The 27957-nt window shown below is 37.9% G+C and overlaps 4 protein-coding genes across 4 annotated transcripts; all 4 read right to left on the reverse strand.

Annotated features, from left to right (window-relative positions):
- Positions 1-813: 813 nt before the first annotated feature.
- Positions 814-2870, reverse strand: LOC124294081 (dnaJ homolog subfamily C member 21-like). The gene is made up of 3 exons (XM_046737939.1): positions 1825-2870; positions 919-1695; positions 814-844 (listed from the first exon to the last, which is right to left on the reverse strand). The coding sequence occupies exons 1-3, from the start codon at positions 2868-2870 to the stop codon at positions 814-816; spliced, it is 1854 nt and encodes a 617-aa protein (XP_046593895.1).
- Positions 2871-9172: 6302 nt separating this feature from the next.
- On the reverse strand, positions 9173-11229 carry LOC124294082 (dnaJ homolog subfamily C member 21-like). The gene is made up of 3 exons (XM_046737940.1): positions 10184-11229; positions 9278-10054; positions 9173-9203 (listed from the first exon to the last, which is right to left on the reverse strand). The coding sequence occupies exons 1-3, from the start codon at positions 11227-11229 to the stop codon at positions 9173-9175; spliced, it is 1854 nt and encodes a 617-aa protein (XP_046593896.1).
- Positions 11230-17531: 6302 nt separating this feature from the next.
- Positions 17532-19588, reverse strand: LOC124294083 (dnaJ homolog subfamily C member 21-like). Its single transcript, XM_046737941.1, has 3 exons — positions 18543-19588; positions 17637-18413; positions 17532-17562 (listed from the first exon to the last, which is right to left on the reverse strand). Exons 1-3 carry the CDS (start codon positions 19586-19588, stop codon positions 17532-17534), a joined length of 1854 nt encoding a protein of 617 aa, XP_046593897.1.
- A 6302-nt stretch (positions 19589-25890) lies between these two features.
- LOC124294084 (dnaJ homolog subfamily C member 21-like) lies at positions 25891-27947 on the reverse strand. The gene is made up of 3 exons (XM_046737942.1): positions 26902-27947; positions 25996-26772; positions 25891-25921 (listed from the first exon to the last, which is right to left on the reverse strand). Exons 1-3 carry the CDS (start codon positions 27945-27947, stop codon positions 25891-25893), a joined length of 1854 nt encoding a protein of 617 aa, XP_046593898.1.
- Between the last annotated feature and the right edge of the window lie 10 nt (positions 27948-27957).

Here is a 27957-nt window from a genome sequence, read left to right on the forward strand (position 1 = left end):
GAGGATTTTTCAAAATTCTCATTATTTTCAAATTTACAGCTTCATTTGCGACGCGCCGACTAAACCGGTCGGCGGTCCGGCCGGAACGAATGAACATTACACAGTAGGCAAACAATGATTAAGAAGAATCAGTTAAAAAAGGTCTTTTGTACTCGATATTTTCCTTAGAAAAAAACAAAATCTCACGTTTGAAGTGGAAAAATTGGGCAGGGATCGCTGCTTAGGAAAATGTAAGTATAACACGCCATTAAACGAATCAGACTCCGCGAAACTCGACCTCAAACTTTAAACGCGTTTTTCTCAAAACTACTATTTTCGATACGGTTGGTACGATATCCCAAGTTCTAATCAACCAATTTACTTGCAATTTGGCACGGAGCTTCTGTATATATTAGAGCATCGCGTAAAGAAGCGTGCTTGCGAAAAATTTTTTTTGTTTTACTATGTTTTAAAAATTCTGAAAGTTGAAAAAAAACAGGGAAAAAACGCGACTCATTTTTCACACCGCCGCCATTTTATGAAAAATTCTTCTCCTCAAAAACCCACACGTAGTGCGATAACTACATCCTTCTTCATTAAGAATTTAAAAAAAAAATTTGTTTCAGATCACTGGAAGGACTAGAATCCTGCCAACCAAGACACGCCATTTTTTTGTGAGCCCCCAATTTGCCGGCCTGCAGATTTTGCAATTTTGATTATTTTTTAACTAATTTGACTTTTTTATACTCTTAAAATATCAATAAATAACTGGTAAAAGAAAATGGATACGAAAAATATTTATTGGTTTTTTTTTTTACAGCATCCGAAAAACACCTAAAATTCGGGCGTCCAAACCAGAATAGCCCTTAAACATTTTAAAAATGATAAATTAAATTCGGCATGTATGAAAAATAACCGGCCTCCATATAATAATCATACATCTCATTCTTTGGTAAATTCCGGATATGGATAAAATGACCAGTCTCCGCAAAATGATCATATAATTCATTCTTGATTAGATAGTCTACTCCACATAAAATACACAAGTGATATAAATCCAGAACGCTTTCTTCCCATGACCCTTCTCTCTTTTTTTCCTTCTTGTCCTTGCGTCTGCTCTCATCAGAGCTTAACTTCTGAATTCTTCTTGCTTCCTTTGCTCTCTTACCTTTAGATTTTTTTGTACTTTGAGTTAATAATCTGGCATCTACTTCAAAGCTCAAGTCAGTATCGTCAAAATTTACTTTGTTGCCTTTAGTAAAATTGTCAATCGTTTCTGGGACAGTGTGATATTTGTTGTCAAGAGTTGCTTCCTTTTGTTTTTGTTTCCTTCGCTGTTTCTTGGACCACCCAAAATGAGCATCTAGTTCTTGCTCATCGTCGGTTGTTTGTTCAAGAATGACTTTTTGAACATTTTTACGCTTCTTCTTCTTACTTTTGCGAGATTTTTCTGTCATATCTAACACTGGGTTGTCAAGCTCGTTCTCTTGGGCTGATATCAATGTACATTCAGGAATCAGTATATTTATGTTATCGTGTATTTTAATTACTACAAGAAAGGCTTCCGGTTCTGGGCCTGTGGCTAGTTCAACACCTTTTTTTTTCACAAGCTTATTTGTATTTTTTTCACTTGTAGAACTTGATTCACTATCCGAAATCATTTCTTCATTTGATGTACTTCGCTGGTTGCCATTCGCATTCACATCAATATTCTCACTGCGGTTCATCAAGAAATCTCGTATTTCTCGGCTTGTTGCCAATATCACACTTTTCCGGTTTGGACTTATCAAAAAAATATTTGTTTTGCTACCGCATTTAAAATTCAATTCAGAGTCCGAATTGTACTTTCGAATACTGCATTCAAATTCCATATTTTCATCAGCCAAGAAGGAGGCTATCATGGTTGAAACATTATCGTCGTGTTTCTTGGAATTTTCGTGATTCGCAAATGCTTTCCGTGTCTTGTATATTTTGCTGCAAGCAACGCAATACAGGGTGTTACTATCCGTATCATCGGCATCTTTAGAATCTATATTTGAAGTTAATTCCTCTCCAAACTCAGCAGCAAGATTTGCTTCAATAACCTTTAAATCTTGTTCGATATTAGAAAACTTTGACCATTCTGGCTCAGTATAACTTTCCAGTTCTTTTTGTCTCTGGATCAGTTGTTGCTTTCTCCGTTCTTGTGTTTTTTCGGTATTTTCTTTAGCTCTTTCTGCCAGGATTTTTGCATGCGCTTTAACTCGTTTATCACGCTTGCGAACAAATGCTACAAGGTTCCGAACTTGTTCATTGCGTTCTTTTTTAGCCTTATCTCTAATTTTCTTGTTCTCCTTTTCTGCCAATCTTAAAGCACGTCTGTTTGGGGTATCACGAATATCGTATGTATCTAGCCAAGCAAATGACCTCTTAGTCGAATAGCTTTGCCAATATGCATAAAATTTGTGAACATCGTGATATGAGCTAGTGGAATTCCCAAAACCAGATACTTTATCGTCCAAATCTTCTTCTTTACAAAACTCTGATTCTTCAGCAGTCAGTTGTTCAAAAACTTTTCCATAAACCGTGTAAAATTCTTTTTCGCCATCGCCATAGCCCTCATAACAGCTCGTAGTAAAGTATTGGAACAAATCGATCGAATCATCTTTGTAATTCCCTCCTATCCCTCCTTTCAAAATGGCTTCTCGGTGATTGTCATACCAGGCTCGTTCTTGCGGATCATTTAAGACCTCCCATGCTCGTTGGACGATTTGAAATTGTTCTTTAGCATCTTCAGTATTGTCGAAATTCTTATCAGGATGGCATTTCAGTGCTAGTTTTCTGTACGCTTTTTTCAAATCGTCGTCTGACGCATCTCTCGAAACGCCGAGTACTTCGTAGTGGCACTTCATACTTTCTGGGTATTTCATATAACGATGTGAAGATATGTTGGATATTTTACTAACAACTGAAATCTCTTTTGATGAGATTGTTGAAAGCAATAAGCAGCATCACCAAGGTCGAGATATCAAAGATTTACTTTCGTATAAAGTCAATTATTCAATTTTCGGTATATATTTCGAACGTACTGTGACTGAGAAACCAAAACCTCGGTGTTAGAATGGCCCAGAAATTCCCTGAAATGTAAAATCAGGCAGTCAGTTTATGGCTCTCCATGTATCTAGCAATAGAGGTTGAAAAATTCGGTACTGAGCTTGTAAGCCAAAAGTCCTAACTTACCGTGACATACGGATGTAACGTGCGAAATTTGGCGCCGAAGTCAACCTCGTGTGCTTTGTGGAACTGCGTATGGAGATATCACAGATGGTCCAAGTTGCCAAGATTTTTCCGTCATTCAGACCATCGTCAACGTCGAATAAATTTGATTATATTTTCACGTCATTACCACACCAATTGCTTTTTAATTGTAAGCTCTCAGAAAAATTGTAACTTTATGACAATTATTCAAGCGGTTAACGCGATTTCCGTTCACAATCGGAGAAGAACTATGTCCGCAGCGTTGACTGAAGATACATCCAGCGTCGACTGAGGACACGGAAAGACTGATAGCCTCATGGGACTTTTCGTAATAGGGTGGGGGCGTTATGAGTTCATCGTCAAGCGACGCCCTCTGCATCGTGTCGTGCGCGCGCAACCCAGTCCGACAAACGATCGGTACGTAAAAACGACAAGGACTGATGTTACCATCGTTCACAGCGTGTATTCAAATTTTGCAGAGTCGAACGACGTATCTATCCATCTATCTATCTATACTTTTCAACTATACAAGTTCATTTGAGCCAAATTCAGTAATGTTAATGCAACTCCATCAGATCGACAAAAATAATGTTATCTAAATAGATGCAAAATAAATATACACCTGGTTTCCTGTTTATAGAGTTAGAAACCTTTTCTTGATGCGAACGATAGGAGAAATAGTCGAAGAAGTTAACCAAAGGATGAAGATGTATAGTTGTTCCTTATGTAATGTGTTTACTGTGACGCTGATTTTTACTGCACCTCGGTCACCGGGGTTATTTATCTTAACTAACCGTGAACTCAACTAAACGCAAGCGTAACGCATTCGAACTCAAACTTTCTCAAAGCTCTGAAAAAAGCTATTTGCTAATTTGAACACTCCATTTCGGCAATTTGCGACCTAAACGAGAGACGACACTGAAAAATCCGTTACCGTAACTCAACCTTGTACAGCGGAATTCGGGCTGCAATTGAATTAAAAAACGAAAAAGACTTAACTCCAAATCGTGACTCTACTCAATATTCTCGCCTACTTAAAATTTATTCAACTCCATAACGCGCAACTCAGACTACCGTCACCAAGCAAAAGTATCGGCAAACAAATTTCGAGTACTTTTCGACAATGCAAATCCAAAACGGCTAGTCGTTATTCGGCAAGCCGTTACTCGATGACTCTAGTAATTCAGTCGCGAGGATATAAGCAGCGCTTACCGTTCTACATCCACGCAACAAATTCTCTAATCCCCTCGTGATTTTTGGCGGCTCCATTGGTTCGCAAAGCTCCAAAAAGCGACTATCTCGTAATATCGCCAGAACTTGAGTGATTTCCAAAATCGACGACCTGCCGCAACACGGATCTCGGTACGCAATGCCCTACGTGACGTCATACCTACAAGAATAAGCAATAATCGATCCGTCATCGATTTCGTAGATTGCGCAACTCGACGCGAACCTGTCGTAGCATCGCGGCGCAGAACTTAACGTTAGATCGCAATTTCGTCATCCGCACAGCTCCATGATGGCTTGGTGGTGATCGGGGTGGTCCTCCCTCGTCGCTAGTCGGTCCTTCGCAAAGTCTACTCATATGACCTGGTTATACGAGTGGCTTTTCGTGACCCGAGAAGGTATATGAGTGAGGATTTCGTCGGGGAAGGTCACATGTGACAAAGGTGACAGGTGAAAAACCGTTGAGGTTCTTTTAGCGACGATTCGGCTGGGCCTAGCCAGCCATTATCAGGATTAAAGGACATGGCTACCGTATAACGAATATCTGAGCGCTTAGGAATGTCCTTTAATCCTTATAATGGCTAGCTAGGCCCAGCCGAAATGTCGCTAGAAAAACCTTAACGGTTTTTCACCTTTCAAAATTGACCTTCCCCGACGAATTTCTCACTCAATTACCCGGTTAGTTTATGACTCTGTCCGCTGACCCCCAAACACCAGATTGTTCAGAAATTTATTAACAAATGGCCCAGATTATAATTACCCATATCCGTCCGCTTCATTATACATTTATGGCAGTGCCCGTGTTGATTATTAGGGATTTCGAGTTTGAAAATATAATACATATACCCGACAAAGTCGATACTACATTACCCGCAATTTCTGCACTTTGCCGTTAACCCCTAATAATAATATTAAGGATGTGCAGGATAGCAATTTGGCCGGATATCCGGCCATACAATATCCATCAATAGCGAGTCATTTTTGAATTTTATTTCTTCAGAAAAGTGAAGTACATTATAACCAAGGTACCTTCTGTATTGAGAATCCCCATGCTGAATGGTAATTTGCGGACATCTCGTAAACTTTGACGAAATTTCTTAGTCGGAATTATAGGAAACGCTCATTATATTTTAAGATGTTATTCACGACAAAATAATTATCTTCTCCTACTTTCATGAAGAAATTCATGAAACATTGTCAAAATGTACGAAGTGTCCACAAATTACCTGTCTGTACTGGAATTTTTGTTACAAGAAGATTCTCCGTATAGTGATAATGATATGACTCGCGATTCTGTCGTTCAGGACGAAAGTTGAAAGATTACCGAGCGTTGTAGTGTTGAGGAGGTGAAATTTATAGATTATTATGAATAAACGGGAATGAAAATCATTCATTGTCAATTCGGTAGAAAATTACTAGTTAAGTGTTGAAAGTCCGAGAGACAGAAGTTACAGTATCAATCCAATTGTTGGAAGATGCAACCCAAACGTACGTAATTAAAAAGTGACATCGATAAAAAGTCTCTGAATAAGGTTTTGCCGATGTAAAGTAAATTAATAACAATTGAACGTAATTTAATGTACGTCAATCCCACGTTCCACTCAGGAAACTTTTTTGAAAAACGATGATAACCAATTACAATTATAAATTGGATATGAGAAACTATAACGACTGACCTAAAGATGGGTATTCCGGATTATTTGTAATCAAATCCTTATCAATTATATACGGATGGTTTCATGCTGAACTGTTTGTCGCTCGAATGAATGCGTCAAAAGTCTTGGCAAGAAGTTTGGATACGTGCAGGCTTTGAAGTACGATATTTCTGTAAAAAAAAACATAGCGGAAAAGTTGTAAGACCTTTCGGAAGCTTCGAGAGCGTTCTTCTACTTCCAACAATCCATTGGTCTTTTCTGAGACAAGATTGTGATCTATCCCAGTATTTCTACAGATTTCCGCAAACAGAATTTAAAAATTTGGCAGGCTTAGGTAGAAGAATAATTTCACGAAGTGAGGAGGGGACATTGGTGGAATGTTAATGAGTTACATAATATGTGTTAAAATTGCAAGAAACTTGTTTGAAATTCATGTAATTGTTTAGAAATCATCCAAGAAATATGCGTCGTTGATGAGTTATCGGAACAGCATCGGGTTCCCGTGGTGGGTTGATTGACCGTTTTGGGGAAATATACACAAGTCCGTTAAATTCACGAATTCACGAATGTATCGTAGATACGACCTTTTGGACACACTATTTTATTCATAATTAGATCCCAAGTAACAATAATGTGATAATCAGCCGTTGAAAATTATTCCCACTGAAGTAGTAATATTTTTCAATGCAACCGATTTGTGATATGCGTTACTGACGAATCTCTTCCTTTCTATGGCGAGTAATGAATCAACACGTATAATATGACGAAACATTTCTTTGGTGATACCTAATTGGGTCTCAAATCAGTTAATAATATTATAAGATGCAAGTTATCGTATTAGTTGCCTTTCTTTTTATTTATGTAAATACAATGATTTATTGCAATACGTATTCAACAGTAGATTCGGTTAAGTAATCTGGAAAATCAAGCGGGTATAGAAATTGTTCGTAAGAATTTTAAATAATTTCCGACAAAATAGATTCAAAAGCGAAGATGGGAGTGAATTTCTTACTGTATTCCATCATGTTGGGTCTTTTAGACGGATCACCCGTATGACAATCGTACATAATTTCTCAACATCGTTCTTTTTGTCACTTTTAGTAGCCGGTTTCGAATGAGCTTCGCGTTTTTTGCTCTTTATCAGTTGTCACGGGAGACGTGCTCATTTGTTACGCAAATATCGTGGTTTATTGTAACAACTTGATCCGAGCACCGTGTTGATTGCGGATGACCATGATTCGACTCAAACGGTAGTTGATAATTGTTTTATCAATGTCCGTGCGCGACGCGTGTCAGCCACGGCGCTGAATGACTTGTGCTCAGAACCTTGCAGTATCAAGTTTACGCACAAAACGCGCGGTTAAATTTGAATTTACGAATTCTTGTAATACAAAAAATTCAAGAACGAAATACTGGGAATGCTGTGCCGGATAGGCAATTGAAATAGAACTAATTTCTCCGAAAAGTCGAGCTGTCCAATGAGTAAAGACTGAAACTTTCGAATTTTACAATTCAACGACTTTACTGTGTCGACTGCGCAAGGTCAAGAGAGGGAGAAACATGTTGGAATTGCCAAATTCTGAATTTCCAAAGGCATGCGCATCTTACTCATTTCAATTAAAAAGCGAAATTTATCAAGAAGAAAAATGTATTCACGTGGAATTCACTCCGACTAAATTAGAGAAATCCGAAGTTATTACGATTCCACATTCGTTACAGATCATCGAAGCATGAGTTTTATTGACAGTGAGTTAAATTTGCGCAGTAATAAAATTGTCATTTGAATAACTACAATATATACGTTAGTATTTGACCAGTGAAAATAAGCTCACTTGTGCTCGTTTCCACACCACCGCAAGCGGTAGAACACCCGGCGCGTTTTTTTTTTTCACGTGGTATCCCCAGTAGGCCTACTCCACGGAGAACAGTTGCAAGATCTATCTTGCGTTCTTTGAAAAATTGCAAATGACTTTTTTTACCATGTTAATTGTGATATATTGTTGTTCCCAGTCAGTTTATTTGCAGCAGAAATCCCAGACCTTTCCAAACAAAAATACTACTTGTAAATATTTTTCTGGAAATTAGGTAAGACTCGCTGACCCCCAAACACAAGATCGTTCAGGAATTTATTATCACGTGGCCCAGATTATATACTCTTCACAGGATTGTCTTAAGGGGGTATTCTGGTTTAGAAATTCGAAAAATTCGATTTTTTTCTGGCCATATTTTCAAAGCTTAGAGTTTTAAGAATATGTCCTTAAGAGGATTTTTCAAAATTCTCATTATTTTCAAATTTACAGCTTCATTTGCGACGCGCCGACTAAACCGGTCGGCGGTCCGGCCGGAACGAATGAACATTACACAGTAGGCAAACAATGATTAAGAAGAATCAGTTAAAAAAGGTCTTTTGTACTCGATATTTTCCTTAGAAAAAAACAAAATCTCACGTTTGAAGTGGAAAAATTGGGCAGGGATCGCTGCTTAGGAAAATGTAAGTATAACACGCCATTAAACGAATCAGACTCCGCGAAACTCGACCTCAAACTTTAAACGCGTTTTTCTCAAAACTACTATTTTCGATACGGTTGGTACGATATCCCAAGTTCTAATCAACCAATTTACTTGCAATTTGGCACGGAGCTTCTGTATATATTAGAGCATCGCGTAAAGAAGCGTGCTTGCGAAAAATTTTTTTTGTTTTACTATGTTTTAAAAATTCTGAAAGTTGAAAAAAAACAGGGAAAAAACGCGACTCATTTTTCACACCGCCGCCATTTTATGAAAAATTCTTCTCCTCAAAAACCCACACGTAGTGCGATAACTACATCCTTCTTCATTAAGAATTTAAAAAAAAAATTTGTTTCAGATCACTGGAAGGACTAGAATCCTGCCAACCAAGACACGCCATTTTTTTGTGAGCCCCCAATTTGCCGGCCTGCAGATTTTTCAATTTTGATTATTTTTTAACTAATTTGACTTTTTTATACTCTTAAAATATCAATAAATAACTGGTAAAAGAAAATGGATACGAAAAATATTTATTGGTTTTTTTTTTTACAGCATCCGAAAAACACCTAAAATTCGGGCGTCCAAACCAGAATAGCCCTTAAACATTTTAAAAATGATAAATTAAATTCGGCATGTATGAAAAATAACCGGCCTCCATATAATAATCATACATCTCATTCTTTGGTAAATTCCGGATATGGATAAAATGACCAGTCTCCGCAAAATGATCATATAATTCATTCTTGATTAGATAGTCTACTCCACATAAAATACACAAGTGATATAAATCCAGAACGCTTTCTTCCCATGACCCTTCTCTCTTTTTTTCCTTCTTGTCCTTGCGTCTGCTCTCATCAGAGCTTAACTTCTGAATTCTTCTTGCTTCCTTTGCTCTCTTACCTTTAGATTTTTTTGTACTTTGAGTTAATAATCTGGCATCTACTTCAAAGCTCAAGTCAGTATCGTCAAAATTTACTTTGTTGCCTTTAGTAAAATTGTCAATCGTTTCTGGGACAGTGTGATATTTGTTGTCAAGAGTTGCTTCCTTTTGTTTTTGTTTCCTTCGCTGTTTCTTGGACCACCCAAAATGAGCATCTAGTTCTTGCTCATCGTCGGTTGTTTGTTCAAGAATGACTTTTTGAACATTTTTACGCTTCTTCTTCTTACTTTTGCGAGATTTTTCTGTCATATCTAACACTGGGTTGTCAAGCTCGTTCTCTTGGGCTGATATCAATGTACATTCAGGAATCAGTATATTTATGTTATCGTGTATTTTAATTACTACAAGAAAGGCTTCCGGTTCTGGGCCTGTGGCTAGTTCAACACCTTTTTTTTTCACAAGCTTATTTGTATTTTTTTCACTTGTAGAACTTGATTCACTATCCGAAATCATTTCTTCATTTGATGTACTTCGCTGGTTGCCATTCGCATTCACATCAATATTCTCACTGCGGTTCATCAAGAAATCTCGTATTTCTCGGCTTGTTGCCAATATCACACTTTTCCGGTTTGGACTTATCAAAAAAATATTTGTTTTGCTACCGCATTTAAAATTCAATTCAGAGTCCGAATTGTACTTTCGAATACTGCATTCAAATTCCATATTTTCATCAGCCAAGAAGGAGGCTATCATGGTTGAAACATTATCGTCGTGTTTCTTGGAATTTTCGTGATTCGCAAATGCTTTCCGTGTCTTGTATATTTTGCTGCAAGCAACGCAATACAGGGTGTTACTATCCGTATCATCGGCATCTTTAGAATCTATATTTGAAGTTAATTCCTCTCCAAACTCAGCAGCAAGATTTGCTTCAATAACCTTTAAATCTTGTTCGATATTAGAAAACTTTGACCATTCTGGCTCAGTATAACTTTCCAGTTCTTTTTGTCTCTGGATCAGTTGTTGCTTTCTCCGTTCTTGTGTTTTTTCGGTATTTTCTTTAGCTCTTTCTGCCAGGATTTTTGCATGCGCTTTAACTCGTTTATCACGCTTGCGAACAAATGCTACAAGGTTCCGAACTTGTTCATTGCGTTCTTTTTTAGCCTTATCTCTAATTTTCTTGTTCTCCTTTTCTGCCAATCTTAAAGCACGTCTGTTTGGGGTATCACGAATATCGTATGTATCTAGCCAAGCAAATGACCTCTTAGTCGAATAGCTTTGCCAATATGCATAAAATTTGTGAACATCGTGATATGAGCTAGTGGAATTCCCAAAACCAGATACTTTATCGTCCAAATCTTCTTCTTTACAAAACTCTGATTCTTCAGCAGTCAGTTGTTCAAAAACTTTTCCATAAACCGTGTAAAATTCTTTTTCGCCATCGCCATAGCCCTCATAACAGCTCGTAGTAAAGTATTGGAACAAATCGATCGAATCATCTTTGTAATTCCCTCCTATCCCTCCTTTCAAAATGGCTTCTCGGTGATTGTCATACCAGGCTCGTTCTTGCGGATCATTTAAGACCTCCCATGCTCGTTGGACGATTTGAAATTGTTCTTTAGCATCTTCAGTATTGTCGAAATTCTTATCAGGATGGCATTTCAGTGCTAGTTTTCTGTACGCTTTTTTCAAATCGTCGTCTGACGCATCTCTCGAAACGCCGAGTACTTCGTAGTGGCACTTCATACTTTCTGGGTATTTCATATAACGATGTGAAGATATGTTGGATATTTTACTAACAACTGAAATCTCTTTTGATGAGATTGTTGAAAGCAATAAGCAGCATCACCAAGGTCGAGATATCAAAGATTTACTTTCGTATAAAGTCAATTATTCAATTTTCGGTATATATTTCGAACGTACTGTGACTGAGAAACCAAAACCTCGGTGTTAGAATGGCCCAGAAATTCCCTGAAATGTAAAATCAGGCAGTCAGTTTATGGCTCTCCATGTATCTAGCAATAGAGGTTGAAAAATTCGGTACTGAGCTTGTAAGCCAAAAGTCCTAACTTACCGTGACATACGGATGTAACGTGCGAAATTTGGCGCCGAAGTCAACCTCGTGTGCTTTGTGGAACTGCGTATGGAGATATCACAGATGGTCCAAGTTGCCAAGATTTTTCCGTCATTCAGACCATCGTCAACGTCGAATAAATTTGATTATATTTTCACGTCATTACCACACCAATTGCTTTTTAATTGTAAGCTCTCAGAAAAATTGTAACTTTATGACAATTATTCAAGCGGTTAACGCGATTTCCGTTCACAATCGGAGAAGAACTATGTCCGCAGCGTTGACTGAAGATACATCCAGCGTCGACTGAGGACACGGAAAGACTGATAGCCTCATGGGACTTTTCGTAATAGGGTGGGGGCGTTATGAGTTCATCGTCAAGCGACGCCCTCTGCATCGTGTCGTGCGCGCGCAACCCAGTCCGACAAACGATCGGTACGTAAAAACGACAAGGACTGATGTTACCATCGTTCACAGCGTGTATTCAAATTTTGCAGAGTCGAACGACGTATCTATCCATCTATCTATCTATACTTTTCAACTATACAAGTTCATTTGAGCCAAATTCAGTAATGTTAATGCAACTCCATCAGATCGACAAAAATAATGTTATCTAAATAGATGCAAAATAAATATACACCTGGTTTCCTGTTTATAGAGTTAGAAACCTTTTCTTGATGCGAACGATAGGAGAAATAGTCGAAGAAGTTAACCAAAGGATGAAGATGTATAGTTGTTCCTTATGTAATGTGTTTACTGTGACGCTGATTTTTACTGCACCTCGGTCACCGGGGTTATTTATCTTAACTAACCGTGAACTCAACTAAACGCAAGCGTAACGCATTCGAACTCAAACTTTCTCAAAGCTCTGAAAAAAGCTATTTGCTAATTTGAACACTCCATTTCGGCAATTTGCGACCTAAACGAGAGACGACACTGAAAAATCCGTTACCGTAACTCAACCTTGTACAGCGGAATTCGGGCTGCAATTGAATTAAAAAACGAAAAAGACTTAACTCCAAATCGTGACTCTACTCAATATTCTCGCCTACTTAAAATTTATTCAACTCCATAACGCGCAACTCAGACTACCGTCACCAAGCAAAAGTATCGGCAAACAAATTTCGAGTACTTTTCGACAATGCAAATCCAAAACGGCTAGTCGTTATTCGGCAAGCCGTTACTCGATGACTCTAGTAATTCAGTCGCGAGGATATAAGCAGCGCTTACCGTTCTACATCCACGCAACAAATTCTCTAATCCCCTCGTGATTTTTGGCGGCTCCATTGGTTCGCAAAGCTCCAAAAAGCGACTATCTCGTAATATCGCCAGAACTTGAGTGATTTCCAAAATCGACGACCTGCCGCAACACGGATCTCGGTACGCAATGCCCTACGTGACGTCATACCTACAAGAATAAGCAATAATCGATCCGTCATCGATTTCGTAGATTGCGCAACTCGACGCGAACCTGTCGTAGCATCGCGGCGCAGAACTTAACGTTAGATCGCAATTTCGTCATCCGCACAGCTCCATGATGGCTTGGTGGTGATCGGGGTGGTCCTCCCTCGTCGCTAGTCGGTCCTTCGCAAAGTCTACTCATATGACCTGGTTATACGAGTGGCTTTTCGTGACCCGAGAAGGTATATGAGTGAGGATTTCGTCGGGGAAGGTCACATGTGACAAAGGTGACAGGTGAAAAACCGTTGAGGTTCTTTTAGCGACGATTCGGCTGGGCCTAGCCAGCCATTATCAGGATTAAAGGACATGGCTACCGTATAACGAATATCTGAGCGCTTAGGAATGTCCTTTAATCCTTATAATGGCTAGCTAGGCCCAGCCGAAATGTCGCTAGAAAAACCTTAACGGTTTTTCACCTTTCAAAATTGACCTTCCCCGACGAATTTCTCACTCAATTACCCGGTTAGTTTATGACTCTGTCCGCTGACCCCCAAACACCAGATTGTTCAGAAATTTATTAACAAATGGCCCAGATTATAATTACCCATATCCGTCCGCTTCATTATACATTTATGGCAGTGCCCGTGTTGATTATTAGGGATTTCGAGTTTGAAAATATAATACATATACCCGACAAAGTCGATACTACATTACCCGCAATTTCTGCACTTTGCCGTTAACCCCTAATAATAATATTAAGGATGTGCAGGATAGCAATTTGGCCGGATATCCGGCCATACAATATCCATCAATAGCGAGTCATTTTTGAATTTTATTTCTTCAGAAAAGTGAAGTACATTATAACCAAGGTACCTTCTGTATTGAGAATCCCCATGCTGAATGGTAATTTGCGGACATCTCGTAAACTTTGACGAAATTTCTTAGTCGGAATTATAGGAAACGCTCATTATATTTTAAGATGTTATTCACGACAAAATAATTATCTTCTCCTACTTTCATGAAGAAATTCATGAAACATTGTCAAAATGTACGAAGTGTCCACAAATTACCTGTCTGTACTGGAATTTTTGTTACAAGAAGATTCTCCGTATAGTGATAATGATATGACTCGCGATTCTGTCGTTCAGGACGAAAGTTGAAAGATTACCGAGCGTTGTAGTGTTGAGGAGGTGAAATTTATAGATTATTATGAATAAACGGGAATGAAAATCATTCATTGTCAATTCGGTAGAAAATTACTAGTTAAGTGTTGAAAGTCCGAGAGACAGAAGTTACAGTATCAATCCAATTGTTGGAAGATGCAACCCAAACGTACGTAATTAAAAAGTGACATCGATAAAAAGTCTCTGAATAAGGTTTTGCCGATGTAAAGTAAATTAATAACAATTGAACGTAATTTAATGTACGTCAATCCCACGTTCCACTCAGGAAACTTTTTTGAAAAACGATGATAACCAATTACAATTATAAATTGGATATGAGAAACTATAACGACTGACCTAAAGATGGGTATTCCGGATTATTTGTAATCAAATCCTTATCAATTATATACGGATGGTTTCATGCTGAACTGTTTGTCGCTCGAATGAATGCGTCAAAAGTCTTGGCAAGAAGTTTGGATACGTGCAGGCTTTGAAGTACGATATTTCTGTAAAAAAAAACATAGCGGAAAAGTTGTAAGACCTTTCGGAAGCTTCGAGAGCGTTCTTCTACTTCCAACAATCCATTGGTCTTTTCTGAGACAAGATTGTGATCTATCCCAGTATTTCTACAGATTTCCGCAAACAGAATTTAAAAATTTGGCAGGCTTAGGTAGAAGAATAATTTCACGAAGTGAGGAGGGGACATTGGTGGAATGTTAATGAGTTACATAATATGTGTTAAAATTGCAAGAAACTTGTTTGAAATTCATGTAATTGTTTAGAAATCATCCAAGAAATATGCGTCGTTGATGAGTTATCGGAACAGCATCGGGTTCCCGTGGTGGGTTGATTGACCGTTTTGGGGAAATATACACAAGTCCGTTAAATTCACGAATTCACGAATGTATCGTAGATACGACCTTTTGGACACACTATTTTATTCATAATTAGATCCCAAGTAACAATAATGTGATAATCAGCCGTTGAAAATTATTCCCACTGAAGTAGTAATATTTTTCAATGCAACCGATTTGTGATATGCGTTACTGACGAATCTCTTCCTTTCTATGGCGAGTAATGAATCAACACGTATAATATGACGAAACATTTCTTTGGTGATACCTAATTGGGTCTCAAATCAGTTAATAATATTATAAGATGCAAGTTATCGTATTAGTTGCCTTTCTTTTTATTTATGTAAATACAATGATTTATTGCAATACGTATTCAACAGTAGATTCGGTTAAGTAATCTGGAAAATCAAGCGGGTATAGAAATTGTTCGTAAGAATTTTAAATAATTTCCGACAAAATAGATTCAAAAGCGAAGATGGGAGTGAATTTCTTACTGTATTCCATCATGTTGGGTCTTTTAGACGGATCACCCGTATGACAATCGTACATAATTTCTCAACATCGTTCTTTTTGTCACTTTTAGTAGCCGGTTTCGAATGAGCTTCGCGTTTTTTGCTCTTTATCAGTTGTCACGGGAGACGTGCTCATTTGTTACGCAAATATCGTGGTTTATTGTAACAACTTGATCCGAGCACCGTGTTGATTGCGGATGACCATGATTCGACTCAAACGGTAGTTGATAATTGTTTTATCAATGTCCGTGCGCGACGCGTGTCAGCCACGGCGCTGAATGACTTGTGCTCAGAACCTTGCAGTATCAAGTTTACGCACAAAACGCGCGGTTAAATTTGAATTTACGAATTCTTGTAATACAAAAAATTCAAGAACGAAATACTGGGAATGCTGTGCCGGATAGGCAATTGAAATAGAACTAATTTCTCCGAAAAGTCGAGCTGTCCAATGAGTAAAGACTGAAACTTTCGAATTTTACAATTCAACGACTTTACTGTGTCGACTGCGCAAGGTCAAGAGAGGGAGAAACATGTTGGAATTGCCAAATTCTGAATTTCCAAAGGCATGCGCATCTTACTCATTTCAATTAAAAAGCGAAATTTATCAAGAAGAAAAATGTATTCACGTGGAATTCACTCCGACTAAATTAGAGAAATCCGAAGTTATTACGATTCCACATTCGTTACAGATCATCGAAGCATGAGTTTTATTGACAGTGAGTTAAATTTGCGCAGTAATAAAATTGTCATTTGAATAACTACAATATATACGTTAGTATTTGACCAGTGAAAATAAGCTCACTTGTGCTCGTTTCCACACCACCGCAAGCGGTAGAACACCCGGCGCGTTTTTTTTTTTCACGTGGTATCCCCAGTAGGCCTACTCCACGGAGAACAGTTGCAAGATCTATCTTGCGTTCTTTGAAAAATTGCAAATGACTTTTTTTACCATGTTAATTGTGATATATTGTTGTTCCCAGTCAGTTTATTTGCAGCAGAAATCCCAGACCTTTCCAAACAAAAATACTACTTGTAAATATTTTTCTGGAAATTAGGTAAGACTCGCTGACCCCCAAACACAAGATCGTTCAGGAATTTATTATCACGTGGCCCAGATTATATACTCTTCACAGGATTGTCTTAAGGGGGTATTCTGGTTTAGAAATTCGAAAAATTCGATTTTTTTCTGGCCATATTTTCAAAGCTTAGAGTTTTAAGAATATGTCCTTAAGAGGATTTTTCAAAATTCTCATTATTTTCAAATTTACAGCTTCATTTGCGACGCGCCGACTAAACCGGTCGGCGGTCCGGCCGGAACGAATGAACATTACACAGTAGGCAAACAATGATTAAGAAGAATCAGTTAAAAAAGGTCTTTTGTACTCGATATTTTCCTTAGAAAAAAACAAAATCTCACGTTTGAAGTGGAAAAATTGGGCAGGGATCGCTGCTTAGGAAAATGTAAGTATAACACGCCATTAAACGAATCAGACTCCGCGAAACTCGACCTCAAACTTTAAACGCGTTTTTCTCAAAACTACTATTTTCGATACGGTTGGTACGATATCCCAAGTTCTAATCAACCAATTTACTTGCAATTTGGCACGGAGCTTCTGTATATATTAGAGCATCGCGTAAAGAAGCGTGCTTGCGAAAAATTTTTTTTGTTTTACTATGTTTTAAAAATTCTGAAAGTTGAAAAAAAACAGGGAAAAAACGCGACTCATTTTTCACACCGCCGCCATTTTATGAAAAATTCTTCTCCTCAAAAACCCACACGTAGTGCGATAACTACATCCTTCTTCATTAAGAATTTAAAAAAAAAATTTGTTTCAGATCACTGGAAGGACTAGAATCCTGCCAACCAAGACACGCCATTTTTTTGTGAGCCCCCAATTTGCCGGCCTGCAGATTTTTCAATTTTGATTATTTTTTAACTAATTTGACTTTTTTATACTCTTAAAATATCAATAAATAACTGGTAAAAGAAAATGGATACGAAAAATATTTATTGGTTTTTTTTTTTACAGCATCCGAAAAACACCTAAAATTCGGGCGTCCAAACCAGAATAGCCCTTAAACATTTTAAAAATGATAAATTAAATTCGGCATGTATGAAAAATAACCGGCCTCCATATAATAATCATACATCTCATTCTTTGGTAAATTCCGGATATGGATAAAATGACCAGTCTCCGCAAAATGATCATATAATTCATTCTTGATTAGATAGTCTACTCCACATAAAATACACAAGTGATATAAATCCAGAACGCTTTCTTCCCATGACCCTTCTCTCTTTTTTTCCTTCTTGTCCTTGCGTCTGCTCTCATCAGAGCTTAACTTCTGAATTCTTCTTGCTTCCTTTGCTCTCTTACCTTTAGATTTTTTTGTACTTTGAGTTAATAATCTGGCATCTACTTCAAAGCTCAAGTCAGTATCGTCAAAATTTACTTTGTTGCCTTTAGTAAAATTGTCAATCGTTTCTGGGACAGTGTGATATTTGTTGTCAAGAGTTGCTTCCTTTTGTTTTTGTTTCCTTCGCTGTTTCTTGGACCACCCAAAATGAGCATCTAGTTCTTGCTCATCGTCGGTTGTTTGTTCAAGAATGACTTTTTGAACATTTTTACGCTTCTTCTTCTTACTTTTGCGAGATTTTTCTGTCATATCTAACACTGGGTTGTCAAGCTCGTTCTCTTGGGCTGATATCAATGTACATTCAGGAATCAGTATATTTATGTTATCGTGTATTTTAATTACTACAAGAAAGGCTTCCGGTTCTGGGCCTGTGGCTAGTTCAACACCTTTTTTTTTCACAAGCTTATTTGTATTTTTTTCACTTGTAGAACTTGATTCACTATCCGAAATCATTTCTTCATTTGATGTACTTCGCTGGTTGCCATTCGCATTCACATCAATATTCTCACTGCGGTTCATCAAGAAATCTCGTATTTCTCGGCTTGTTGCCAATATCACACTTTTCCGGTTTGGACTTATCAAAAAAATATTTGTTTTGCTACCGCATTTAAAATTCAATTCAGAGTCCGAATTGTACTTTCGAATACTGCATTCAAATTCCATATTTTCATCAGCCAAGAAGGAGGCTATCATGGTTGAAACATTATCGTCGTGTTTCTTGGAATTTTCGTGATTCGCAAATGCTTTCCGTGTCTTGTATATTTTGCTGCAAGCAACGCAATACAGGGTGTTACTATCCGTATCATCGGCATCTTTAGAATCTATATTTGAAGTTAATTCCTCTCCAAACTCAGCAGCAAGATTTGCTTCAATAACCTTTAAATCTTGTTCGATATTAGAAAACTTTGACCATTCTGGCTCAGTATAACTTTCCAGTTCTTTTTGTCTCTGGATCAGTTGTTGCTTTCTCCGTTCTTGTGTTTTTTCGGTATTTTCTTTAGCTCTTTCTGCCAGGATTTTTGCATGCGCTTTAACTCGTTTATCACGCTTGCGAACAAATGCTACAAGGTTCCGAACTTGTTCATTGCGTTCTTTTTTAGCCTTATCTCTAATTTTCTTGTTCTCCTTTTCTGCCAATCTTAAAGCACGTCTGTTTGGGGTATCACGAATATCGTATGTATCTAGCCAAGCAAATGACCTCTTAGTCGAATAGCTTTGCCAATATGCATAAAATTTGTGAACATCGTGATATGAGCTAGTGGAATTCCCAAAACCAGATACTTTATCGTCCAAATCTTCTTCTTTACAAAACTCTGATTCTTCAGCAGTCAGTTGTTCAAAAACTTTTCCATAAACCGTGTAAAATTCTTTTTCGCCATCGCCATAGCCCTCATAACAGCTCGTAGTAAAGTATTGGAACAAATCGATCGAATCATCTTTGTAATTCCCTCCTATCCCTCCTTTCAAAATGGCTTCTCGGTGATTGTCATACCAGGCTCGTTCTTGCGGATCATTTAAGACCTCCCATGCTCGTTGGACGATTTGAAATTGTTCTTTAGCATCTTCAGTATTGTCGAAATTCTTATCAGGATGGCATTTCAGTGCTAGTTTTCTGTACGCTTTTTTCAAATCGTCGTCTGACGCATCTCTCGAAACGCCGAGTACTTCGTAGTGGCACTTCATACTTTCTGGGTATTTCATATAACGATGTGAAGATATGTTGGATATTTTACTAACAACTGAAATCTCTTTTGATGAGATTGTTGAAAGCAATAAGCAGCATCACCAAGGTCGAGATATCAAAGATTTACTTTCGTATAAAGTCAATTATTCAATTTTCGGTATATATTTCGAACGTACTGTGACTGAGAAACCAAAACCTCGGTGTTAGAATGGCCCAGAAATTCCCTGAAATGTAAAATCAGGCAGTCAGTTTATGGCTCTCCATGTATCTAGCAATAGAGGTTGAAAAATTCGGTACTGAGCTTGTAAGCCAAAAGTCCTAACTTACCGTGACATACGGATGTAACGTGCGAAATTTGGCGCCGAAGTCAACCTCGTGTGCTTTGTGGAACTGCGTATGGAGATATCACAGATGGTCCAAGTTGCCAAGATTTTTCCGTCATTCAGACCATCGTCAACGTCGAATAAATTTGATTATATTTTCACGTCATTACCACACCAATTGCTTTTTAATTGTAAGCTCTCAGAAAAATTGTAACTTTATGACAATTATTCAAGCGGTTAACGCGATTTCCGTTCACAATCGGAGAAGAACTATGTCCGCAGCGTTGACTGAAGATACATCCAGCGTCGACTGAGGACACGGAAAGACTGATAGCCTCATGGGACTTTTCGTAATAGGGTGGGGGCGTTATGAGTTCATCGTCAAGCGACGCCCTCTGCATCGTGTCGTGCGCGCGCAACCCAGTCCGACAAACGATCGGTACGTAAAAACGACAAGGACTGATGTTACCATCGTTCACAGCGTGTATTCAAATTTTGCAGAGTCGAACGACGTATCTATCCATCTATCTATCTATACTTTTCAACTATACAAGTTCATTTGAGCCAAATTCAGTAATGTTAATGCAACTCCATCAGATCGACAAAAATAATGTTATCTAAATAGATGCAAAATAAATATACACCTGGTTTCCTGTTTATAGAGTTAGAAACCTTTTCTTGATGCGAACGATAGGAGAAATAGTCGAAGAAGTTAACCAAAGGATGAAGATGTATAGTTGTTCCTTATGTAATGTGTTTACTGTGACGCTGATTTTTACTGCACCTCGGTCACCGGGGTTATTTATCTTAACTAACCGTGAACTCAACTAAACGCAAGCGTAACGCATTCGAACTCAAACTTTCTCAAAGCTCTGAAAAAAGCTATTTGCTAATTTGAACACTCCATTTCGGCAATTTGCGACCTAAACGAGAGACGACACTGAAAAATCCGTTACCGTAACTCAACCTTGTACAGCGGAATTCGGGCTGCAATTGAATTAAAAAACGAAAAAGACTTAACTCCAAATCGTGACTCTACTCAATATTCTCGCCTACTTAAAATTTATTCAACTCCATAACGCGCAACTCAGACTACCGTCACCAAGCAAAAGTATCGGCAAACAAATTTCGAGTACTTTTCGACAATGCAAATCCAAAACGGCTAGTCGTTATTCGGCAAGCCGTTACTCGATGACTCTAGTAATTCAGTCGCGAGGATATAAGCAGCGCTTACCGTTCTACATCCACGCAACAAATTCTCTAATCCCCTCGTGATTTTTGGCGGCTCCATTGGTTCGCAAAGCTCCAAAAAGCGACTATCTCGTAATATCGCCAGAACTTGAGTGATTTCCAAAATCGACGACCTGCCGCAACACGGATCTCGGTACGCAATGCCCTACGTGACGTCATACCTACAAGAATAAGCAATAATCGATCCGTCATCGATTTCGTAGATTGCGCAACTCGACGCGAACCTGTCGTAGCATCGCGGCGCAGAACTTAACGTTAGATCGCAATTTCGTCATCCGCACAGCTCCATGATGGCTTGGTGGTGATCGGGGTGGTCCTCCCTCGTCGCTAGTCGGTCCTTCGCAAAGTCTACTCATATGACCTGGTTATACGAGTGGCTTTTCGTGACCCGAGAAGGTATATGAGTGAGGATTTCGTCGGGGAAGGTCACATGTGACAAAGGTGACAGGTGAAAAACCGTTGAGGTTCTTTTAGCGACGATTCGGCTGGGCCTAGCCAGCCATTATCAGGATTAAAGGACATGGCTACCGTATAACGAATATCTGAGCGCTTAGGAATGTCCTTTAATCCTTATAATGGCTAGCTAGGCCCAGCCGAAATGTCGCTAGAAAAACCTTAACGGTTTTTCACCTTTCAAAATTGACCTTCCCCGACGAATTTCTCACTCAATTACCCGGTTAGTTTATGACTCTGTCCGCTGACCCCCAAACACCAGATTGTTCAGAAATTTATTAACAAATGGCCCAGATTATAATTACCCATATCCGTCCGCTTCATTATACATTTATGGCAGTGCCCGTGTTGATTATTAGGGATTTCGAGTTTGAAAATATAATACATATACCCGACAAAGTCGATACTACATTACCCGCAATTTCTGCACTTTGCCGTTAACCCCTAATAATAATATTAAGGATGTGCAGGATAGCAATTTGGCCGGATATCCGGCCATACAATATCCATCAATAGCGAGTCATTTTTGAATTTTATTTCTTCAGAAAAGTGAAGTACATTATAACCAAGGTACCTTCTGTATTGAGAATCCCCATGCTGAATGGTAATTTGCGGACATCTCGTAAACTTTGACGAAATTTCTTAGTCGGAATTATAGGAAACGCTCATTATATTTTAAGATGTTATTCACGACAAAATAATTATCTTCTCCTACTTTCATGAAGAAATTCATGAAACATTGTCAAAATGTACGAAGTGTCCACAAATTACCTGTCTGTACTGGAATTTTTGTTACAAGAAGATTCTCCGTATAGTGATAATGATATGACTCGCGATTCTGTCGTTCAGGACGAAAGTTGAAAGATTACCGAGCGTTGTAGTGTTGAGGAGGTGAAATTTATAGATTATTATGAATAAACGGGAATGAAAATCATTCATTGTCAATTCGGTAGAAAATTACTAGTTAAGTGTTGAAAGTCCGAGAGACAGAAGTTACAGTATCAATCCAATTGTTGGAAGATGCAACCCAAACGTACGTAATTAAAAAGTGACATCGATAAAAAGTCTCTGAATAAGGTTTTGCCGATGTAAAGTAAATTAATAACAATTGAACGTAATTTAATGTACGTCAATCCCACGTTCCACTCAGGAAACTTTTTTGAAAAACGATGATAACCAATTACAATTATAAATTGGATATGAGAAACTATAACGACTGACCTAAAGATGGGTATTCCGGATTATTTGTAATCAAATCCTTATCAATTATATACGGATGGTTTCATGCTGAACTGTTTGTCGCTCGAATGAATGCGTCAAAAGTCTTGGCAAGAAGTTTGGATACGTGCAGGCTTTGAAGTACGATATTTCTGTAAAAAAAAACATAGCGGAAAAGTTGTAAGACCTTTCGGAAGCTTCGAGAGCGTTCTTCTACTTCCAACAATCCATTGGTCTTTTCTGAGACAAGATTGTGATCTATCCCAGTATTTCTACAGATTTCCGCAAACAGAATTTAAAAATTTGGCAGGCTTAGGTAGAAGAATAATTTCACGAAGTGAGGAGGGGACATTGGTGGAATGTTAATGAGTTACATAATATGTGTTAAAATTGCAAGAAACTTGTTTGAAATTCATGTAATTGTTTAGAAATCATCCAAGAAATATGCGTCGTTGATGAGTTATCGGAACAGCATCGGGTTCCCGTGGTGGGTTGATTGACCGTTTTGGGGAAATATACACAAGTCCGTTAAATTCACGAATTCACGAATGTATCGTAGATACGACCTTTTGGACACACTATTTTATTCATAATTAGATCCCAAGTAACAATAATGTGATAATCAGCCGTTGAAAATTATTCCCACTGAAGTAGTAATATTTTTCAATGCAACCGATTTGTGATATGCGTTACTGACGAATCTCTTCCTTTCTATGGCGAGTAATGAATCAACACGTATAATATGACGAAACATTTCTTTGGTGATACCTAATTGGGTCTCAAATCAGTTAATAATATTATAAGATGCAAGTTATCGTATTAGTTGCCTTTCTTTTTATTTATGTAAATACAATGATTTATTGCAATACGTATTCAACAGTAGATTCGGTTAAGTAATCTGGAAAATCAAGCGGGTATAGAAATTGTTCGTAAGAATTTTAAATAATTTCCGACAAAATAGATTCAAAAGCGAAGATGGGAGTGAATTTCTTACTGTATTCCATCATGTTGGGTCTTTTAGACGGATCACCCGTATGACAATCGTACATAATTTCTCAACATCGTTCTTTTTGTCACTTTTAGTAGCCGGTTTCGAATGAGCTTCGCGTTTTTTGCTCTTTATCAGTTGTCACGGGAGACGTGCTCATTTGTTACGCAAATATCGTGGTTTATTGTAACAACTTGATCCGAGCACCGTGTTGATTGCGGATGACCATGATTCGACTCAAACGGTAGTTGATAATTGTTTTATCAATGTCCGTGCGCGACGCGTGTCAGCCACGGCGCTGAATGACTTGTGCTCAGAACCTTGCAGTATCAAGTTTACGCACAAAACGCGCGGTTAAATTTGAATTTACGAATTCTTGTAATACAAAAAATTCAAGAACGAAATACTGGGAATGCTGTGCCGGATAGGCAATTGAAATAGAACTAATTTCTCCGAAAAGTCGAGCTGTCCAATGAGTAAAGACTGAAACTTTCGAATTTTACAATTCAACGACTTTACTGTGTCGACTGCGCAAGGTCAAGAGAGGGAGAAACATGTTGGAATTGCCAAATTCTGAATTTCCAAAGGCATGCGCATCTTACTCATTTCAATTAAAAAGCGAAATTTATCAAGAAGAAAAATGTATTCACGTGGAATTCACTCCGACTAAATTAGAGAAATCCGAAGTTATTACGATTCCACATTCGTTACAGATCATCGAAGCATGAGTTTTATTGACAGTGAGTTAAATTTGCGCAGTAATAAAATTGTCATTTGAATAACTACAATATATACGTTAGTATTTGACCAGTGAAAATAAGCTCACTTGTGCTCGTTTCCACACCACCGCAAGCGGTAGAACACCCGGCGCGTTTTTTTTTTTCACGTGGTATCCCCAGTAGGCCTACTCCACGGAGAACAGTTGCAAGATCTATCTTGCGTTCTTTGAAAAATTGCAAATGACTTTTTTTACCATGTTAATTGTGATATATTGTTGTTCCCAGTCAGTTTATTTGCAGCAGAAATCCCAGACCTTTCCAAACAAAAATACTACTTGTAAATATTTTTCTGGAAATTAGGTAAGACTCGCTGACCCCCAAACACAAGATCGTTCAGGAATTTATTATCACGTGGCCCAGATTATATACTCTTCACAGGATTGTCTTAAGGGGGTATTCTGGTTTAGAAATTCGAAAAATTCGATTTTTTTCTGGCCATATTTTCAAAGCTTAGAGTTTTAAGAATATGTCCTTAAGAGGATTTTTCAAAATTCTCATTATTTTCAAATTTACAGCTTCATTTGCGACGCGCCGACTAAACCGGTCGGCGGTCCGGCCGGAACGAATGAACATTACACAGTAGGCAAACAATGATTAAGAAGAATCAGTTAAAAAAGGTCTTTTGTACTCGATATTTTCCTTAGAAAAAAACAAAATCTCACGTTTGAAGTGGAAAAATTGGGCAGGGATCGCTGCTTAGGAAAATGTAAGTATAACACGCCATTAAACGAATCAGACTCCGCGAAACTCGACCTCAAACTTTAAACGCGTTTTTCTCAAAACTACTATTTTCGATACGGTTGGTACGATATCCCAAGTTCTAATCAACCAATTTACTTGCAATTTGGCACGGAGCTTCTGTATATATTAGAGCATCGCGTAAAGAAGCGTGCTTGCGAAAAATTTTTTTTGTTTTACTATGTTTTAAAAATTCTGAAAGTTGAAAAAAAACAGGGAAAAAACGCGACTCATTTTTCACACCGCCGCCATTTTATGAAAAATTCTTCTCCTCAAAAACCCACACGTAGTGCGATAACTACATCCTTCTTCATTAAGAATTTAAAAAAAAAATTTGTTTCAGATCACTGGAAGGACTAGAATCCTGCCAACCAAGACACGCCATTTTTTTGTGAGCCCCCAATTTGCCGGCCTGCAGATTTTTCAATTTTGATTATTTTTTAACTAATTTGACTTTTTTATACTCTTAAAATATCAATAAATAACTGGTAAAAGAAAATGGATACGAAAAATATTTATTGGTTTTTTTTTTTACAGCATCCGAAAAACACCTAAAATTCGGGCGTCCAAACCAGAATAGCCCTTAAACATTTTAAAAATGATAAATTAAATTCGGCATGTATGAAAAATAACCGGCCTCCATATAATAATCATACATCTCATTCTTTGGTAAATTCCGGATATGGATAAAATGACCAGTCTCCGCAAAATGATCATATAATTCATTCTTGATTAGATAGTCTACTCCACATAAAATACACAAGTGATATAAATCCAGAACGCTTTCTTCCCATGACCCTTCTCTCTTTTTTTCCTTCTTGTCCTTGCGTCTGCTCTCATCAGAGCTTAACTTCTGAATTCTTCTTGCTTCCTTTGCTCTCTTACCTTTAGATTTTTTTGTACTTTGAGTTAATAATCTGGCATCTACTTCAAAGCTCAAGTCAGTATCGTCAAAATTTACTTTGTTGCCTTTAGTAAAATTGTCAATCGTTTCTGGGACAGTGTGATATTTGTTGTCAAGAGTTGCTTCCTTTTGTTTTTGTTTCCTTCGCTGTTTCTTGGACCACCCAAAATGAGCATCTAGTTCTTGCTCATCGTCGGTTGTTTGTTCAAGAATGACTTTTTGAACATTTTTACGCTTCTTCTTCTTACTTTTGCGAGATTTTTCTGTCATATCTAACACTGGGTTGTCAAGCTCGTTCTCTTGGGCTGATATCAATGTACATTCAGGAATCAGTATATTTATGTTATCGTGTATTTTAATTACTACAAGAAAGGCTTCCGGTTCTGGGCCTGTGGCTAGTTCAACACCTTTTTTTTTCACAAGCTTATTTGTATTTTTTTCACTTGTAGAACTTGATTCACTATCCGAAATCATTTCTTCATTTGATGTACTTCGCTGGTTGCCATTCGCATTCACATCAATATTCTCACTGCGGTTCATCAAGAAATCTCGTATTTCTCGGCTTGTTGCCAATATCACACTTTTCCGGTTTGGACTTATCAAAAAAATATTTGTTTTGCTACCGCATTTAAAATTCAATTCAGAGTCCGAATTGTACTTTCGAATACTGCATTCAAATTCCATATTTTCATCAGCCAAGAAGGAGGCTATCATGGTTGAAACATTATCGTCGTGTTTCTTGGAATTTTCGTGATTCGCAAATGCTTTCCGTGTCTTGTATATTTTGCTGCAAGCAACGCAATACAGGGTGTTACTATCCGTATCATCGGCATCTTTAGAATCTATATTTGAAGTTAATTCCTCTCCAAACTCAGCAGCAAGATTTGCTTCAATAACCTTTAAATCTTGTTCGATATTAGAAAACTTTGACCATTCTGGCTCAGTATAACTTTCCAGTTCTTTTTGTCTCTGGATCAGTTGTTGCTTTCTCCGTTCTTGTGTTTTTTCGGTATTTTCTTTAGCTCTTTCTGCCAGGATTTTTGCATGCGCTTTAACTCGTTTATCACGCTTGCGAACAAATGCTACAAGGTTCCGAACTTGTTCATTGCGTTCTTTTTTAGCCTTATCTCTAATTTTCTTGTTCTCCTTTTCTGCCAATCTTAAAGCACGTCTGTTTGGGGTATCACGAATATCGTATGTATCTAGCCAAGCAAATGACCTCTTAGTCGAATAGCTTTGCCAATATGCATAAAATTTGTGAACATCGTGATATGAGCTAGTGGAATTCCCAAAACCAGATACTTTATCGTCCAAATCTTCTTCTTTACAAAACTCTGATTCTTCAGCAGTCAGTTGTTCAAAAACTTTTCCATAAACCGTGTAAAATTCTTTTTCGCCATCGCCATAGCCCTCATAACAGCTCGTAGTAAAGTATTGGAACAAATCGATCGAATCATCTTTGTAATTCCCTCCTATCCCTCCTTTCAAAATGGCTTCTCGGTGATTGTCATACCAGGCTCGTTCTTGCGGATCATTTAAGACCTCCCATGCTCGTTGGACGATTTGAAATTGTTCTTTAGCATCTTCAGTATTGTCGAAATTCTTATCAGGATGGCATTTCAGTGCTAGTTTTCTGTACGCTTTTTTCAAATCGTCGTCTGACGCATCTCTCGAAACGCCGAGTACTTCGTAGTGGCACTTCATACTTTCTGGG

Source organism: Neodiprion lecontei, chromosome 4 (assembly GCF_021901455.1).
Source record: "Neodiprion lecontei isolate iyNeoLeco1 chromosome 4, iyNeoLeco1.1, whole genome shotgun sequence".
Taxonomy (NCBI): domain Eukaryota; kingdom Metazoa; phylum Arthropoda; class Insecta; order Hymenoptera; family Diprionidae; genus Neodiprion; species Neodiprion lecontei.